This window comes from Castor canadensis, chromosome 14 (genome assembly GCF_047511655.1).
Source record: "Castor canadensis chromosome 14, mCasCan1.hap1v2, whole genome shotgun sequence".
Taxonomy (NCBI): Eukaryota; Metazoa; Chordata; class Mammalia; order Rodentia; family Castoridae; genus Castor; species Castor canadensis.
Window position 1 is genome coordinate 35352460 of NC_133399.1, and position 19093 is coordinate 35371552.

The 19093-nt window shown below is 55.3% G+C and overlaps 1 protein-coding gene and 1 non-coding gene across 7 annotated transcripts; both read left to right on the plus strand.

The window, feature by feature from the left end:
• Positions 1 to 244: 244 nt before the first annotated feature.
• Positions 245 to 311, plus strand: Trnaa-agc (transfer RNA alanine (anticodon AGC)). The gene has a single exon. It is a non-coding gene; the product is annotated as a tRNA-Ala (tRNA).
• Positions 312 to 2408: 2097 nt separating this feature from the next.
• Positions 2409 to 18275, plus strand: Camsap3 (calmodulin regulated spectrin associated protein family member 3). 6 transcript variants are annotated; one of them, XM_020170632.2, is made up of 19 exons: positions 2410 to 2585; positions 8645 to 8898; positions 9497 to 9619; positions 9697 to 9792; positions 10010 to 10042; positions 10938 to 10985; positions 11253 to 11391; positions 12020 to 12159; positions 12246 to 12339; positions 12422 to 12476; positions 12585 to 12658; positions 12961 to 13030; positions 13132 to 14575; positions 15981 to 16120; positions 16218 to 16510; positions 16863 to 16962; positions 17279 to 17391; positions 17470 to 17588; positions 17675 to 18275. In XM_020170632.2, exons 1-19 carry the CDS (start codon positions 2438 to 2440, stop codon positions 17978 to 17980), a joined length of 3789 nt encoding a protein of 1262 aa, XP_020026221.1. In that variant the 5' UTR covers positions 2410 to 2437; the 3' UTR covers positions 17981 to 18275. The 6 variants fall into 6 exon arrangements, with proteins under 6 accessions (XP_073910325.1, XP_020026221.1, XP_073910324.1 ...); XM_074054223.1 differs by having other exon boundaries at positions 13183 to 14575; XM_020170634.2 differs by lacking the exon at positions 10938 to 10985 and having other exon boundaries at positions 2411 to 2585.
• The last annotated feature ends 818 nt before the right edge of the window (positions 18276 to 19093 follow it).

The window sequence follows — 19093 nt, forward strand, 5'->3', positions numbered from 1 at the left end:
ATTGTGTATACTGTACTCATTTCTGTGGCTTACAAGACCTTTCACTCTCAGGTTCACACCATGTACTCAAACCCATGACACACTCCTATGTAAACGCACATGAAGTTGTCCCTCGGTACCTGAGGGGGCATTAGTTCCAAGACCTAAGGTGACACCAAAATCTATGGGTATTCAAGTCCCTTACAGAAAACGGTGAAGTATTAAGAAAAGAAGGCAGGCTCAAAAGTCCAAAGGTTGAGCTGGCGGAGTGGCTCAGTGGTAGAGCACCTGCCTAGCAAGCATGAGGGCCTGGGTTCAAACCCCAGCAACCAAATGTTATCCGTGTTATCATTCATATGTGGAATCTAGATCTAAAATGATAATACTAATGAAAATGAGACATGAATGTAACAGGAAGGAGGGAATCAGTGGGAGGGGGAGGGGATAAGAGAGGGTATCAGGAGATGAAGAGGTTGAAGAGCAGCACAAGCATATGTATGAAGACAGTGTAATGAACCCCACAAAATCCTGTGAGGGGAGGAGTGAGGGAGACTAAGAGAGTATAATGGAGGGGGTGACCTTGTTCTAAGTACACTGTATGCATCTATGGAAATTTCACAATGTAACTCCCTTGTACTATTAACGATAAAATTTAAAATAAATAAATAAAAATGGTGAGGCCAGGTGCCAGTGGCTCACACCTGTAAACCTAGCTACTCAGGAGGCAAAGATGAGGAGGATATTGGTTTGAAGCCAGCCCCTGGCAATAGTTCAGGAGACCCTATCTCAAAAAACTCTTCATAAGGGCTGGGATGTAGCTCGGTGGTACAGCGCTTGCCTAGCATGCGTGAGGCCCTGGGTTTGATCCCAGCACCAAAAAAGAAAAGACAAAAAAAAAAAAAAGTCATAAAAAAATGATTGGCCAAGAAATGACTGGCTGAGTGGCTCAAGTGGTAGAGCATCTGTCTAGCAAGTGTGAAGCCCTAAGTTCAAATCCCAACACTGCTAAAAATAAATAAATAAATAAAATAAGACGGTAAGGTATTTGCACCCATAACTTCCCTCCTGTATACTTCATTTATGTAAGCTTTCTTTTTTTGGCGGGGTGGGGGAATGGGGGAGATACTGGGGTTTGCACCCAGGGCTCTACTTGAGCCTCGCCCCCAGCCCTCTCTTGTGTTGAAGTCATCTCTAGATGGCTTATAATAACTACTACAATGTAAATGTTGTATGCAGAGTTGTTATAGTGTGCCAAGGAAAACATCTGTCCTTGTTTAGTTCAAATGCAAGTTTTTAAAAAGTATTTACAATCTGTGGATGGTTGAACTCAAAGATACAAAGGACAAGCTATGTGCATAAAAATACTTTCAGAAATTGTTCATTACGTGCTCACACGTGTGTGCACAACCACATTCACAGACTCATATACAAGCCCAGTTATACACAAATACACCCTCACCTGCACACAGATCCCTCCCCCAACAAATACTTCAGATACCCAGATACACATGAAGACATTTGCAAAAATACCTAGTAATAACCTGTACAACCACACTCAGACCCAACCACACTCCTGCACGAATACATCCATTCAGTATCTCTCCCATACTCATCATTGATAGAAACATCGATCCTACCCGTATAATATACACACGCGTTTAGATGCACGCAAATGTGCGCTCCTATCCACTCACAAAATAGACACACACTTTTATTCTCAGGATGTAGACAACTACGCAACACTGATCTTGGTACTCACAACATGCGTTAAAACATACCCACCCTCTCACATATACATGCATGTCACATTCGTGGCCTGATGCCAACGGGCAGAGACACTTTAGTATATTGGTTCACCACCCAAATTACATTCTACGGCACACACACAAATAGAACAGACATTTTTGTGCCCTCACAAACACAGTCAGAAACAGGTGCATCCACGCACGTGCCGCCTAATGGCCAGCCAGTACAAATCCACACAGGTGCTCAGAGACCTAAGGGTGGACACTGCGGCCTGCACACAGCCACAACCGAGGGTCCCAGATCCTCGCTAGTGACCCTGGTGTGCGCGTGCGCTCTGTTTCTCTTTCTCTATCTCCTCTGCAGCCCTCCCCTCCCCCGCCATCACCGCAGTCCCGCCCTCCCTGCTCTGGGCACCCAGCAGTAGGGGACCCACGGAGGTTGGGGACACAGGGGTGGGCCAGGTCCGATCCGGGTGTGTGTGGGGTGGGGGAGGGAGGGGCGGGTCCGGCCCAAGGGGGGCGGGACGCACCTGGGCTCCGCCCCGGGGCGGGGCCGACGCAGCGTCGCCAGCGCGAGCGGCCGCACCTGGTTCAGCAGCAGCTGCGGCGGCGGCGGCGGCGGCGGCGGCGGCGGCGGCGGGGACACGAGCACAACGCGGCGCAGCCCAGCCCAGCCCGAGCGCGGACCCGGCGCCCGCAGCCCCGGCGCCGCCATGGTGGAGGCGGCGCCCGCGGGGCCCGGGCCGCTGCGGAGGACCTTCCTGGTGCCGGAGATCAAGTCGCTGGACCAGTACGATTTCTCGCGGGCCAAGGCGGCGGCGAGCCTGGCGTGGGTGCTGCGGGCAGCGTTCGGGGGCGCAGGTACCGGGACTGGGGGGGGCGGCGGGCCGGGCGCGGCAGGTGCGGGGGGCGGGGCGCCGGGCTGGAGAGGCCGGGGCCGTGGGAACAATAGCGCCGGCCGCAGGGGTGTCCCCTGGTCCGGGCCCCGCTGCGCCGGGCCTCCGAGCTTCCTGCTCGGCTTGGGCCATGGACTTTGCCCGCCCGGCTGCCCGGAGCGCAGTGGGGGTAGGGCCGGCGGCCGGGCTCCGCACTGGGACCCGTGCATCTGGGCCCCCAGGTGAGCGGGGTGGGGTCTGCGAGCCGGGTGGGTTCTCCCGGTGCGGGCCTCAGCTTCTCGTCTCTCACACCCCGGGACCCCCTCTGCTCGCCCTTTACACAGTCACGTCCATGCGCCTGCGAGGACCCCCACCCCACTATCCCCGGCCTCACCTTTCGCGCGGGGCCTTAAGCGCTCAGCACAGCACGCCCCCCGGCTGGCACCCACACCCCGCGTCGGCCCTGCCTGCTCTGCGGGCGGCGGCGGGGGACCTCTGCGAATCCCCCTTTCGCCTCTATGGCCTCTGCCAGTGACTGGCAGCTGTGACTTATTGCCCCATTTTTCCGAGGCGGCAGGCGAGCCCTGTGGAAGGGAAATAAATGGCTTGTCTAGGATCACCCCAGAGTGGGGGCCCCAGCTGCAGGGCCTTCTTCCATAAGGACTGGTCCTCCACTCCCTTCTCCAGGCCCATATGTCTGAAGAACTCGCGCCATCCCCACCGAGGTGGGGAGGATGCGGATGATGGGGCCTCTGGCAGGTTCATTCTTGGCTTTCCCCACCCCAGTGCAAAGCTGGAAGGCGAGACTTGGCCTTGGGGAAAACACGGGTTAATTAAGGTCCCGGCCTTCCGGGGTGCCTTGCTCTCCCACTGGACCTGGCTGCTGATCTTGGCACCAGCTGAGCACAGCCCATCCCCCCTTTTAGTGGCCTTCCCAGACCAACCTGTTCTGGGTGTGGGTCTCAGTGACAGCTGCCCGTCGACCGCTTCCGCCTGAGCCTGTCTCTTCCACTTTCTCCCAGTCTCTTTCTGAATCCTTCTGTGCTTGGCTTACTCAGAGAACAGCCCACCCAACAGGGATTTGTTTGAGGACGAGAAGGATTGGGGGTTGAGACTCAGGACTGCCTCAGCTCCATACATCCAAGGTTATGAGGCCATAAAGAGCCTAACTTTGCAAGTGAAAATCAAGTGTGAATCCCAGCTCCTTAAATATGGAAGAATTATTCCAAGTTGTCCAAGCTTCTGTTTCCCTTTCTATAAAAGAAGGCTTTTGGTTGCCTATTTATCCATGTCTGGAAATATTTGCAGGGTGCTCACACATGTCAGGGTGCCATGCAGATTGACAGCCCAGTACCTGTGGGCAAGGTTGCCAGGAGGTGTCAAAGAGGCACTGGCTATAGAATTCATCCCGTTGTGTCTGGCTCATGTGACATGCTAAATGAGTGCTCACTCTTGCTTCTGAAGTGATGAGAGGTGATGTTTTTAATACTGTTAATATCACTCATTGTTCCTGGGTAGGCGGACAGAGCAGAAATTACTACCTCATTTCATAGAACGGAAAGCAAAGCCCCCCCGGGGGGGGGTTAATAAAATCCTGACTTACCCAGTTCTGTTTTTATTGAGCTGGCTATCTGTACTGAGTAACACTGTCCAGTGGCTGCTCCTACCCTAAGGGTCAAGTTCAATCTGTTTCTCACCTGCCTCCCCTAAACAGAGGGGGTCTGAAGGAAATGGGGGACAGAGCTCTGCCCCCATGAACTCCAGGACTCTACCAGGGCTTACCAGGTGCCTCTCAGGTACCAGGCCAGTGCTAAGCACAAGGATGTGGAGGACAGGGGATGGATGGGAGTGGGGGGGGCATGAAACAAGACCATCCAAACTTTGGAGTGAAAAGGTCTGTGGTGTGGAGCAAACAGCAGGTCTGGAGGAGGAAATCCCTGAAATCTCTCAGGGTGGGAAAAGGGAAGGCTCCTAAAAGAAAGAAGGGTTTGAGTCTTGAAGGATTGGTAGGAGTTTGCCAGGGGGAGGAGTCTGCAAAGGAATGGGATGGGGATCAACAGGGAGTTCTCATATAAGAACATGCAGGTCTCAGGAGGCTGGAGATGAGGGAGCTGTGAGACTCTAGGGGAAGGGCCTCTCAGGCTGTGGGCAGGGAGGGCAGAAGGGAGCCACAGAAGGTGTTAGGGGACTGACAAGGTGAAACATGCAGTTGTCCAGTAGGGATTGTGACAGGGAAGGGGCAGTAGCCCCAAGGCACAGGGGTGTGGAATGCAGGCAGGTGAGCTCAGAGCACAAACTCAGAGATAAGATAAGAATACTTTACAAGTTTGGGAAATACCACATGCTGGCCATTCTTTTTTTTTTTTTGGCAGAACTCAGGGTGCTAGCTAGGCAGCTGCTCTATCACTTGAGCCACAACTCCCCCCCACCGTTTTTCACATTCCTTATTTTTGGGATAGGATCTTGCTTTTTGCTTTGGACCGTGATCCTCCTATTTATGCTTCCTGCATAGCTGAGATGACAGGTGCACCATCGTACCCAGCTATTGGTGGAGATGGGGTCTTGCAAATTTTTTGCCTGGGCTGCCCTTGACCACGATCCTCCTGATCTCTTCCTCATTGAGTAGCTAGGATTTCAGGAGTGAGCCAATGCTCCCAGCTCAACAGGCTGTTCTTTATGCCTTCAGAACTTCAGTGAGATATGCGAGGGAAACTGGATTTGTGTGAGCTCTGCCATTTACTGGCTGTGTTATCTTGGCAAGTTAACTCAGATCTCTGGGTCTTGGTTTTCTTATCTGTACAGTGGCATAAGAATACATATTTTAGGATTAAACAAATGAATGCACAGAAACTTATGGACTATACAAATGCTAGCTATGCTATAAAAGTGTCTGTAGAGTGGATAGCCACTAACCCAACATGGCTGTTGAGCACTTGAAATGTGGCCAGTTTGAATTCAGATGTACAGCTGGGCATTGTGGTCCATGCTTGAAATCCTAGGAAGACCATGAGTTCAAGGCTATGCTGGGCTGACTATAGAGACCCTGCCTCAAAAAACAAAAAACAAAAAAAAAAAGAAGAAGAATGAATCAAGATGTACAGTAAATGTAAAATCAGACTCCAGAGCCAGGCATGGTAGTGCATGCCTGTAATCCTAATACTCAAGAAACTGAGTTTCAAGTTTGAGGATTGCAAGTTTGAGGCCAGCCTGGGCTACATAATGAGATGTTATCTCAAAACAAATAAATGAAAAATAGACACCATACCAAAAAGACAAAAAGAGTGAAATATCTCATTAAAATCTGTACATTTTTTACACATTGAAATGATAACGTTTTTGGATACATCTTGGGCTGAATAAACTGTATTACTAAATTAATGGTCCTTGGGTCTGCTTTTTTAATGTGACTACTAGAAAACTTTTTTTTTTTTTTTTTTTTTGGAGGTACTGAGGTTTGAACCTCACACTGACAGCCCTTTTTGGTGATTTTTTTTTTTTTTCCTTTTGGTGGAACTGGGGTTTGAACTCATGGCCTACACCTCAAGCTGCTCCGCCAGTCCTTTTTTTATGATGAAGTTTTTTGAGCTTGGGTCTTGTGAACTATTTGCCCAGGCTGGCTTTGAACTGTGATCCTCCAGATTTCTGCCTTTTGAGTAGCTAGGATTACAGGCGTGAGCCACTGGCACCCTGCTGCTACTAGAATATGTGGCTTGTATTTCAGTCAGATGGTATTGCCCTGCAATAAATGCTCAACAAACAGTCTGGGGCTGAGGTTCTTAGGTGGTGACAGCGTTGTCTCTTGGGAGATATGTGGCAATGTCTGGAGACATTTTTGGTTGTCTACTTAGGGTAGGTACTGGGATCTCATAAGTGGAGACCAGGGGGTTGTGCTGAAAACCCTTTGGTACACAAGATGGCATCTTCTCAAAGCTAATTGTGCAAAGGTGGAGGAGCACTGGTAATAGGGTGAGTGCTTGATAAAACCAGCCATTTGTATTCTAGCTTTTTTTTTTGCCCCCTTTTGATCTTGAAGTCCTGAAGGAAAGAAAGTTATTACATTTTGCTGATGGGAGCAGAAAGTGCCTGAGCCTTCAGTGGGCTGGAAAGATGAGGAAGGTTTGGATTTGGGAGATGTCAGGAGGTTGGAACTAGAGGACTAATTGGATGTGGGATGGAGGGTAAAAAAGGGATGGTGGGTCAGGTACGGTGGTTTACACCTGTAATCCCAGCTACTCAGGAGGCAGTGCAGTAATAGGGCGAGGAGGATCTCAGTTTGAGGCCAGCCCTGGCAAAAAAGGTGAGGTGCTATCTCAAAAACAAGCTGGGTGTGGTGGTGTACATCTGTAATCCCAGCTACTTGGGAGGTAGAGGTAGGAGGAACAGGGTCTGAGGCCAGCATGGGTAAAGTTAGTGTAAGATTCCACCCAAAATGAAACTAAAATCAAAAGGATTGGCGGCATGGCCCAAGTGGAAGAGCACTTGCATAGCCAGTGCAAGGCCCTGAGTTCAAACTCCAGTACCAGAGAGAGAGAGAGAGAGAGAGAATGATGATTTCTCACTGTGATGGATAGGGAGAAGCAGGAGGTTTGGAAAAAGATAATCTTGGGTTGTGGGAGATGGCTAAGGGGCAGTGGGGCACCCTGCCTGGGCTGCAGCAGGTGGCAGTCCTCAGATGGCCATGGAGGCCATCATGAGGTGGGGTGGGGCAGGGCATGTCTTTTTACAAGGAGATGCCAGAGGGAAGGTTTCCGGAAGGAGGTGCTGGGCAGAGAGCCCGGGCAGTTATGGGCCCTGGATGTGCCTTGGCTGGCTGCTGCTGGCCTTGGGGAGTCTTGAGAACATGGGGATAGAAGCCAGGTCAGTGAGGTTGAGGCTGGGGGCAGGGAGCAGAAGGAAGTGAGCCTGGAAATCCCTTGTCTTTCAAGGAGCTGAGCTTAGCATGGCAGGGAGGAGGCACTGCTCTCCATAGGGGTGGAGCTGTTAAGTGGGAAGGTCAAGTGTGGTTTTAGGGGGTGGGCAAGGAGCAATGGCAGGAAAGATTGCCGTCAAGGATGCCTGAGTTCTCTGTCAAGGAGTTTCTTAGGAGCCTAATTTTGAAGAGGGAACCCCGAGGAAGATTTGGTCTGAAGCAACATGTATGCTTTGGAGCCCGGGAGCTCTTTCCCCACTTCTTTCAGACACATGTAGAACCCCACTACACAAAACAGCAGGGCTGATTGGAACAACAGCCAGGCAGGTTCCCTCCCCTCTCCCCCGCCCACTGACCTCCCTGACCTCCTCAAATCTTTTAGGTTTTTTCCTCTCTACCATTGAGTACTACTCAGACCTCCTCCTTCCAAGTAGGGCTCTCCTGGCTGCCTCACTGTTCCCCTGAAGTCCCAACCCCTCATATCCTCTGCCTTGAGGTGCCCCCAAGGTCTCTCACACTCAGCTGCTGCCCCTCATAGAGCCCTGGGCCCTGCCTCTCCCTCGCCCTTTTTTCCATTTTAGTTACTAGGTTCAGACCACTCAATTCTCCCAGCATCTGGCGTCTCCTGTGTCCCCCATCCTGTGTCCTGCCAGTCAGCCCCACACGCCTCACAGTTCACCCCACTCCAGCCCCCGAGCTGAGAGAGGGTGTAAAGTTTAAGGCCTGGGTTTGAGTCGCAGTCCTGAAGAGCTGTGTGGTCTTTTCCGTAACCATGCGCTCTCCGTGAAGTGGAGTTACCAACGGTGTCCTCGCTGCTTCCTAGGGCGGATGAAGGCATCCACCACCTTCGTGTCTTTCCTTGGAGTCTGTAACATTCTGCTTAGTCAGTCTGAGGTGCTTCCTCTCTGGGTATAAGAGCCCACCACCATCGCCCACCTCCTGCTCTTTGCACCTGCAGGCGTCTGTCTGGGACACCGTAACCCTCCTGGCAAACCAAACACCTCAGCCCATTTTTCCTAGTCTCCCTTAACAGTGCCAACCTCCTCGTCTAAGTTCCCTTCCTTGAGGCCATGTTGTTATGCGTGTGTGTGTGTGTGTATGTGACCCACCGTGTGTCCCGTCCCCCCTCCCCACAGAGCACGTGCCCTCGGAGCTGTGGGAACCTTTCTATACAGACCAGTACGCGCAGGAGCACGTGAAGCCCCCGGTGACGCGGCTGCTGCTCTCCGCTGAGCTCTACTGCCGGGCCTGGCGCCAGGCATTGCCTCAGCTGGAGGCACCTCCCAGCCCCTCTGCTTTGCTGGCCCTGCTGGCGCGGAGAGCCTCAGTGCCCTCCCTTCCTGAGCGCCCAGTGCGCGAGGCTGACCTGAGACACCAGCCCATTCTCATGGTAGGCCCCGTCCTTGCCCACTAGGCATTTCCCACCAGGCTTAGCTTCTTCCCTGGGCTACTCTGGTCCTAAGGGCTGTCTTCCGCTAATGTTCCTCCCATGAGCCAGGACCATCCCTCAAATTCCATCAATGAGGCTCAGCCCCTCCCTTCAAGCCCCACCCACCAGATATAGCCCCTCCCACAAGCCTAGCGCCTTCTGGCTCCTTCAAGCTCTTCCTGCTAGGCTTGGCATCTTCCCTCAAGTTCCTTCCGTCAAGCCCAGCGCCTCCCCTCAAGCTCCTCCTACCTAGCCTGGCTCCACCCCAAGAAAGACACATCTCTGGCTCTGGAGGATTTCTCTGCTTGGCCCACTCTTCCAATAACTAGTGTCTGACTTCAAAGGCAAAGCCATCATGTGTGACTTTTCCAAGATCCTAGCCTTGTTTCTGCCTTCAAGGCCCGATCTACTAATCCCTGGTCCTAACCCTCAAGCCCCGCCCACTTCAAGCCCCTCCACCTCCAGGTTCTCCCTCTTCATTGGCCCTCGGTGGCAGAGCGGGAGTCCCCACCCTGCTGTCTGGTCTCACCCTCTCACCCTCCAGCCTTTGCCCCTATAGGGAGCCCACCTAGCCGTCATTGACGCCCTCATGGTTGCCTTCGCCTTCGAGTGGACAAAGACGCTGCCTGGCCCCTTGGCCCTGACCAGCCTGGAGCACAAGCTCCTTTTCTGGGTGGACTCGGTAAGTGGGGTTGGTCCGGGATGAGTGGGGATCAGGTTGTCCAGTAATCAGAGCACTGACTTCTCCCTGGTCACCAGACCGTCCGACGGCTGCAGGAGAAGACAGAGCAAGAAGCGGCTCAGCGTGCGTCCCCCGCAGCCCCTACAGATGGGACGGCCCCAGCGCAACCCTCGGTGAGGCTAGGACCATGGACCAGTGCAAGGATGATCTAATCATGTGATGGGGGGCTCGACGGGCAGGGCTGGGCTGTGCCTCATGGCTGTTCCTGAGGCGGGGTGGGGCTGGAGGTGACTCTCTCTTTCTCTCTTTCTTTCTCTCTCTTTTTTTCTCTCTATGCCACCTCCCCTGCACCGGCCTCTGCTCTTCCCCTCTCTGCCTCTCTGGCATTAGTGCCCCACACGCTGGTACTGGAAGCTGGTTCCTGTAAGTGGGGCTGTCTGTCTGCCCCGTCTGCCTGCCTTGCTTGCTGCTGTCTGTCTGTGTGTGTCCGATTCTGCCTGCCAATCTGCACCCTCTCCTGTCTCCCTGATCTGTGAGCAAAGAAGGTGGGACCCCAGTCCTGGGAATGGGAAGAACCCCTCTTGAGCCAAGAGAAAGGGGGAATGTGAGCCATTAAATTACAGGGTTGATGAGCTGCTCATTAACCAAGAGGGAAACTCCTGCCCCTCCCCCCCAAAAAAAGGGTAGGATCCTCAGCCCACATAGATCCTTACTCCAGTGGGCAGGGCACATGGAGATCTCCCTAGCCAAGAGGAAGACCCTCAAATCTAGAAGAAAGCAGAATCTTCCTGAGACCCTCAGTTTTCTAAGGGAGGGAAAAAAATCCTAGCTCTGGGTAGAGGCCCATTCTTGAAGCTAAAAGTATGACTTTCTTTCTTTCCCTGATTAGCTGTGTGATCTTGCACAAGTGTCAAAACCTCCGTGTGCTTGATAGAGTTCATTCCTGGAGGAGATAAACCAGGGGAAGGTGTGGGTGGGGTTGGGCTGGATGGGGTCCCTGTCTTTGCTCACTTCTTCTCCCCACCCTGGGTCTGGGTTGGGGGGGTTCCTCTCCTGCCTACCTGCTTCCTTCACATCCTCTCCCCAAGCTGGGATCTCTCATGGGAGGATGGTTCCCTGCATGGAAGGCTGCTCTGTGGGGTCCCTCAGGGCTGGGAGGAGCTGGGGTCCCCAAAGCCGGCCAGAGCACAGTCAGGGAGCTGGATGGCCAGGGCTCACGCCAGGGGTCAGGACTCCTCCTTCCCCCAGAGGTGGGGTTGGGTGCCCAGCAGGTCAGCAGCCTTCCCGCCCTGCTGACAGCTGCTCCTCTCCCCCCCAGCACGCAATTGCCTTCTGTTTGAAGGAGTCGGGGAGCAAACCCCCCATGGTAATGTATCCCCCACCCCGGGGTCCCAGGAGTCCTTGTCCCCAGCCCCTGCTGCTGGTCTGGCTGCTCGCAGACAACTCCTCTGCCTCTTGTTGCTGTCCCTCCCCTGCTCCAGGCTGCCCTCCCCCCACCCCCATTCTGGCTCTGGGACCCCCAGCTTCCCATCCCCCCTCATGGCGGAAACCCCAGGCCTCCCCACTCAGCCTGCATGACTGCTGACCTAGAGGGCCAGCCTGACTGCTGACCTTACCCAGTCCCTGTCTGCAGATCCGATACCGCAAAGACCGGGCTGTGGCACGACGTGCTCCCTGCTTCCCAAACGTGACGACCCTCCAGGACCTGGCGAATGGGGCGGCGCTAGCTGCTACTATCCACTGCTATTGTCCCCAGTTGTTACGACTTGAGGGTGAGTGAATGGGCCAGCCCCCATCCTGGAAAGCCAGGCAGCCATCCTAAGTCGCAGCCTAGAGACCCAGATGACTCAGTGGTTATGAATGCAGCTTCTATTATCAGCAGACCTGGGATTGCCTCTTTCTCGTCCCCTAATTAGCTGTGTAATGTTGTACAAGTGTCTGAACTTCTCTGTGCTGCTTATAATTCATTCTTGCAACAGGACTGTGTGCCAGACCCTACATTTGGTGCCAGTGATCCATAGAGAACAAATAGTGTCACTTTCCTGACACTGTTTCCTTTGCCCTCCCTCCCCAGATAGTTCTACATTCTCTTTAGGGAATAAATTCATCTGGAAGTTTCTTTTGGATTAACTGCCACAAAGGGGAACGGTGGTCTGGAAAAGGCTTTTGCATTGAGTTCCGGGGAGAGATGGTCAGAAAGAGGTTTTTGAGTTGAGTTTCAGGGTAGAGGAGAAGGGATGAATGTTCCGGATAGATGCAAAAGCCTGAGACACGATTTATTGTGTGCACCAGGCACAAGGCCTGGGCAGTAGTCTTCCATGTATCTTGGTTGCTGGGCTTCTCTGGGGCCCCATCCTCCTTCCAGTAAGAGCTGGGAACCCACGCATCCTGATCCTACAGAGGTATGCCTCAAGGACCCCATGTCGGTGGCAGACAGCCTGTACAATCTCCAGCTGGTGCAGGATTTCTGTGCCTCCCGCCTTCCTCGTGGCTGCCCGCTGTCCCTCGAGGACTTACTTTATGTCCCACCACCCCTCAAGGTAAAGCCATCTCGGGGAGCTTTGGGGGCTCAGGCAGGTTTCCATGGCTGTGTGACCGGTCAGCTGACTATCCTTCCTGCCTCCAGGTCAACTTGGTGGTGCTGCTAGCTGAAATGTTCATGTGCTTTGAGGTGCTGAAGCCTGACTTTGTGCAGGCCAAGGACTTGCCTGACGGCCATGGTGAGCTCCAGGGTCCAGGGCTTGGGGTCTGGATGGGGGTGGGGAGGCCTTGCCCTGTCTGACCCTCTTCTCTGTGTGGCAGCCACTTCCCCGCAGGCCACGGAGGCCTCCCCATCTCTGAATAACAGTGGCAGCAGGTATGGGCTTTTCTTCCCACCTAGATGCTGGGATGGGGCTGGGATGGGGCGTGCGGGGGAGACAAAAGAGGAGCGAGTGTCCCCAGGTTGAAATAGATCTCTTGGCAGCTCTCCTGTGTTCAACTTCCGCCACCCACTTCTGTCACCTGGTGGCCCCCAGTCTCCACTCCGAGGATCCACAGGTGAGAACCCTACTCAGAGACCATCCCAGCTGACCCCTTTGTAGCCCTCCATTGGGTCCTTCTGGTGTCCCCCCACCCCAAGACGACCTCTGGGATGATTTTTCTGGTGACACCTTGGGATCCCTTAGTGCTACTGAATGGCCTCAGCTTCCCGTTTCTGGAAACTTGTGGTGTGAGCAGATACATATTGACCTATCAGTGACTCACCCTGTGACCTTTCAGAGGTTGCTTCCAGACACCATTCTACCCCACCCCAGGGTCCCCAGTGACCCCCCAGTGACCATTCTCTGCCCCTTCACCAGGCTCCCTGAAGTCCTCTCCGTCCATGTCCCACATGGAGGCCCTTGGCAAGGCCTGGAACCGTCAGCTCAGGTAAGTGCATCTCATGGGCCCCTGGTGAGCAGTGGGGCATGCTTGGGTAGGGTAGGTCAGAAGTCTGTCCCAGGGGCTGACCCCTCCCTCTGGCCGCCCAGCCGTCCCCTCTCCCAGGCTGTGTCGTTCAGCACTCCCTTTGGCCTGGACAGCGACGTGGATGTCGTCATGGGAGATCCTGTCCTACTCCGCTCTGTCAGCTCGGACAGTCTGGGCCCCCCACGTCCTGTGCCAGCCCGGACCCCTGCCCAGCAAACCCCAGAGCCTGGTGACCTGCCCACTATCGAGGAGGCCTTGCAGATCATCCACAGTGCCGAGCCTCGGCTGCTCCCGGATGGGGCTGCCGATGGCAGCTTCTACCTCCACTCCCCCGAGGCACCCTCCAAACCACAACTGTCCTCTTCCTTCCCGTCTGATGGGCCCACCAAAGCACCTGTCTATATATCCCACCCTGAGTCCCCCTCGAAACCATCTCCCTGCTCAGCAGGGGAGATACTGAAACCACCAGCCCCATCTGAGGGGTCCCCAAAGGTGGTAGCTTCATCCCCGGCAGCCACAAACTCCGAAGTGAAGATGACCAATTTTGCTGAACGTAAGAAGCAGCTGGTGAAGGCTGAGGCTGAGGCTGGAGTGGCACCCCCCACATCCACTCCAGCAGCCTCTGAGGCCCTGAGCTCAGAGATGAGTGAGCTGGGAGCCCGGCTGGAAGAGAAACGCCGGGCCATCGAGGCCCAAAAGCGACGCATTGAGGCCATCTTTGCCAAGCACCGCCAACGATTGGGCAAGAGTGCCTTCCTGCAGGTGCAGCCACGGGAGGCTGCAGGGGAGGCCGAGGCAGAGGCTGAGCCAGGCTCAGTCCCTGGTGGGGAACGGCCAGCTGGTGAAGGCCAGGGTGAACCATCTCCACGGCCTAAGTCAGTGACCTTCTCTCCAGAGCTGGGCCCAGTGCCCCCCGAAGGCCTAGGGGACTACAACCGAGCGGTCAGCAAGCTGAGCGCTGCCTTGAGCTCGCTGCAAAAGGACATGCAGAGGCTCACGGACCAGCAACAGCGGCTTCTGGCCCCACCAGAGGCTCCCGGACCTGCCCCACCACCTGCAGCATGGGTCATCCCTGCCCCGACAACTGGGCCCAAAGCTGCATCCCCTAGCCCTGCCCGGCGTGCCCCAGCCGCCCGGCGCAGCCCAGGGCCTGGCCCCAGCCCGACATCTCGCAGCCCAAAACATGCACGGCCAGCAGAGCTGCGGCTGACACCCCTAACGAGGGTGCTCACACCACCCCACGATGTAGACAGCCTCCCCCATCTGCGCAAGTTCTCGCCGAGCCAGGTGCCTGTACAGACACGATCCTCAATCCTCCTGGCGGAGGGGACACCTCCTGAGGAGCCTGTGGCCCGGCCTGGCCTTATTGAGATCCCCCTGGGCAGCCTGGGAGAGCCTTCCGCTGACAATGAGGGAGATGGGAGCCCCCCTGGGGCTGAAGATTCCCTAGAGGAAGAGGCGTCTTCTGAGGGAGAGCCCCGGGCTGGGCTTGGATTCTTCTATAAGGTGAGTCACCTGAGCAGGTGGGGACAAGAGACAGTGAGCAGATGGGTAGATGGCCAGGAAGCGGAATGTCCTGGGATTGGTGAGGGAATGAAAGGTAGGTGGATGGGTGGATGTATGGATAGGTCAGTTGGGTGGTTGGATGGGTGGCTGGGTGGATGGATAGGTTGGGTGGGTGGATGGATAGGTTGGTTGGTTGGGTGGAAAGGTGGCTAGGTGGATGATAGATTGGACAGATGGATGAATGGGTGGATGTGTGGATGTATTGATGAGTTGATTGGGTAAGTGGATAAGTGGCTAGATGGATGGATAGGTTGGGTGGATGGATTGATACACAGGTGGATAGGTTGAGTGCATGGATAGGTGCATAGGGTGAGTGACTGGATGGATCGATGGATGAGCAGATGGATGGATAGATGGGTGGGCGGATGGATGGATGAATGTGAGCAGATGGGTGGGTGTATAGATACATGGATGGATTGTCTGGTTGGGTGGATGGATGAATGGATAGGCTTTGTGGGTGGATGGATGGATGATGGATTGGTGGATAGATGGGAAGGTAGATGGTAGACAGATAAATAGGTGGTTGGTGGGCAGATGGATGGGTGGGTGGGTGATAGACAGATGGACAAGAGTGGGTGGCTGAACAAACAGGTCTAGGATCTTCTATGGCATTTCTTCCAGCATGGTCCTGCCAGTTCCCCTTCTTGACCCTGTCCCATGTTTGGTCATTCTCCTTCATAGTGATTTCAGCTTTGATCACCCTGGCATCTTTCTTGGACATGTGCAGTCATCTTCTGATTTCTACTGCCTCCCCCAGTCCCTGGTTATTTTCACTGAGCAGTTAGGGATTTTGGCTATTCCCCCTTGATCTTGGGATAAAAGCCCTCCTGTAGCTTTGGGCTGTGCTCACCTCTGACTTCATCCTTAACTCTCCTCCTCAGCTCTGCATTCCAGTCACATTGGCCTCACAGCTCTGGTTTGTTCTAGCCTCAGGGTCTTCATACTTGCTATTCCCTCTGGCTGGAAGACTCTCCTCATCTCTACCCAGTTAGAAACTTTGGTCATTCTCCATGGGTGCTTCTTCCAGGAAGCCTCACTTGGCACCCCCAGGGTAGGATAGACTGCAGTATAGTTGGCAGTGCCCCAAGCACATGTCTCCCAGTGTTCATCTTGTGTGCCATTTGTCCCCATTTGGTTAAGTGCTTTGTGTGAGCAGCACTCTGTTCTATCCCATACCTGTTGTGCCTCCCCACACCCCCAGTACCCAGCATAAGGGCACATAAAGTAGGCACCAATTATATACTCTTAGAACATTTACAAAGGTTAGCTGGCTGGCTGGGTCAGTGACACCAGAATCCAGTCATAGCAGAGGAGGGGTGGTCAGCTAGACTCTGTCTTCCCCCAGGATGAAGACAAGCCTGAGGACGAGATGGCTCAAAAGCGGGCCAGCCTGTTGGAGCGGCAGCAACGGCGGGTGGAGGAAGCCCGGCAGCGTAAACAGTGGCAGGAGGCTGAGAAGGAGCAGCGGAGGGAGGAGGCTGTGAGGTGAGGCTGGGCCCAGCTGGAGACCCCTGGCCTTTGGTCTTGCTGTTCCCAGTGACCCCATGCCTGTTCTGCTTGCACAATTCCTTTTGATCTGCAGGCTGGCCCAGGAGGAGGCCTTGGGCCCAGTCCCCACAGTCCCCACGGCGACCCAGGCCCCTGCAGCCCGAGCCACGGCTGAGGAGGAGGTGGGCACCCGTCGAGGGGACTTCACGAGGCTTGAGTATGAGCGCCGGGCCCAGCTGAAGCTGATGGATGACCTTGACAAGGTGCTGCGGCCCCGGGCCACTGGGACCGGGGGACCGGGTCGGGGCGGGCGGAGGGCCCCCCGGCCACGCTCTGGTTGCTGTGATGACTCGGCCCTGGCACGAAGCCCAGCCCGCGGCCTGCTGGGTGAGAACCCCGTGGGGTGGGGCCTGCTCAGTACCCTTTCCTGGGTTGTCTGGGTCAGGCCCCGTGGGTGTGTGGGGAGGGACAAGGGGTGTCTGTAGGGGAGCAGGGCTGGGACAGGTATGCAGGTGGGAGGGGTCTCCAGTGGGGTGATGGAGTTTCCCTCCATGGCTGAATGATGAGGCCCCCTTAGAGATGTTTGGGAGTGAGGTCTTTCTGGTCTGACCAGTGGAAGGTGAGACTGAAGGGGCTGCAGAGGACTGAGGGGTCTTGGGCAGGGCTGGCCCCAACCACTTGGGTATTTATGGAGGTGAGGGGCCTTCAGGTGAGGCTGACCCATGCCGTCTCTTCCCAGGCTCTCGGCTCAGCAAGATCTACTCCCAGTCCACACTGTCCCTGTCCACTGTGGCCAATGAGACCCCCCATAACCTTGGTGTGAAGAGGCCCACATCTCGGTGAGCTCGGCCTGGCAGGCAGGGGATGTCTCCAAGTCTGCTGGGGTGCACACATGTATTGAAATCCAGGGGCGGGGTGCCTAGGTGGAAGGATGCGTGCATGTCTGTGTACATGTGGGATTGTGTGCACCTGGCCTACTGGCCTCAAGAATGTGCCCAGTGCACGGGGAATGGGGCACATCTGTGGGAATGAGCGTCCGGGAAGGCGAGGCGTGCACTTGTGGGGATAGCTGATGCGCACTCATGTCTCTTTTGGTGCCCTGGTCCCTCTTCCCACCACTGACTCCAGCTGTGCCCCGTCCCTTTCCTACTATAGAGCTCCATCACCGTCCGGCCTCACGTCCCCAAGCCGCCTGCCTGGCAGCCGAGAACGTGACTGGGAGAACGGCAGCAACGCCTCGTCCCCGGCGTCCGTGCCTGAGTACACAGGTAAGCAGGATTTTGGGTGATGTCACAAAGGGCTCCACCTGGCTGCCTGTCATCCCTGCTGACCACCCTGCCTTCTAGGTCCACGGCTGTACAAGGAGCCCAGTGCCAAGTCCAACAAGTTCATCATTCACAACGCCCTGTCGCATTGCTGCCTGGCAGGCAAGGTGAACGAACCGCAGAAGAACCGCATTCTGGAGGTGAGCTTGAACCTGCCTGGGGGTGGGGGCTGGTGGAAGGGTCAGTGGTTAGGCCTGGCCAGCTGACAGCTTCCATCACCTCCCAGGAAATTGAGAAGAGCAAGGCCAATCACTTCCTGATCCTCTTCCGGGACTCAAGCTGCCAGTTCCGGGCACTGTACACGCTGTCTGGGGAGACGGAAGAGCTGTCGCGGCTGGCGGGCTATGGGCCCCGCACTGTCACTCCCGCCATGGTTGAAGGCATCTACAAGTACAACTCGGACCGCAAGCGCTTCACCCAAATCCCCGCTAAGACCATGTCCATGAGCGTGGATGCCTTCACCATCCAGGGACACCTCTGGCAGAGCAAGAAGCCCACCACACCCAAGAAGGGTGGTGGCACCCCCAAATAGCCCTGCTCTGGACCATGCACCGGCTGGGCCCTGTGTGCTCTGGCCGTCCTCCTAGAAGACAGTCAGTCCATATCCCTGGGTCCTGTCTGTCCCCAACCTTGTCTGGGTGGGGCTGGAGTCCCCACCCCCTAACTGAGTCTGGTCCTGCTGTGGGGACTGAGCTGGGGGTTCAAGGACTCAGGGCTCAGCTCAGTCCCCTTGTCTGTTCTCCCTACCTTGTTGAATAAAATAAAGAGAAGTTGAGCCTTGTTACCTCCCTTTGGCTCACTAGGTTTCCACCTCTTGTTCTTTTGAACCAGCTCTACTTTGTCTTCTTTGCCTTCTTGGTGGCCTTGAAGTGGCTTCTGCCAAAGTAGTGGCCTTCCTCCCACACTCCCTCCTTGGTGGATGTTTCTCAGAATGGACGTCTTGACACAGGAGGCTCCCGACCAGCTCTCCTCTCCCTGGGCCTCCCCCACTTCCCAGTCACTCATTTTCCTCTGTTGTTACTGGTCTTTCCTGGCATTTGGTCCACAGCCAGCTTCTAACTCGATCTTTCCTCCACAGCCAGCCCATCTATGTTTCTAGGCTCAGTTGCTGCTTCTGGGCTGGGGATCCTGTGTTCCCCTGCTCTGAGCCCCACACCCGAGGATCCGGTTGCCACTGGCTGTCTCAGGTGCAGGGCCCCAGCCGCAGCCCTGAGCCAGGCTGGGCCTGGCTTCCCCAGTACAATCTAATCCTGTGCAGCTCACCTCTGAAGGCCCCCTCTCTCAGGTCCCATGACTGCCCCATAGCCCAAGCCAACAGCCTGGGCCTCCTTGTGTCCCCAGCTGCCTCCTGCCCACATGACAGCCTGCTACCTGCTCAGAAGACAAATCTGATTAAGTCTAAAGCCTAAAGCCCCTTTATAGCTTAGAGCCCACTAATGGCTTCCCAGAGCTTAGCACTAAGGACCACACCCTGCTGTGGCCTGTGGACAAGGTCTGGCTCCTGGCCCCTTGCCAGTAAGTTCACAGAGCTGGAAGGGGCCTGCCTCACTGCACAGGGCTCCTGGGTTTGTGGAGCAGAATGGTTCTGGGCAGGGGCTGGCAACACCAGAGCACCATGGCCGGGCACCCGGCTCAAGGAGGCGGC

Excerpts from the sequence above, each read along its gene's own strand:
- Camsap3 (XM_020170632.2), top strand. The coding sequence starts at position 2,438 with ATGGTGGAGGCGGCGCCCGCGGGGCCCGGGCCGCTGCGGAGGACCTTC. Across the intron at positions 12,477-12,584 it reads CTGAATAACAGTGGCAGCAG|CTCTCCTGTGTTCAACTTCC; the intron begins GTATGGGCTTTT and ends ATCTCTTGGCAG. Across the intron at positions 16,121-16,217 it reads CGGAGGGAGGAGGCTGTGAG|GCTGGCCCAGGAGGAGGCCT; the intron begins GTGAGGCTGGGC and ends TTTGATCTGCAG.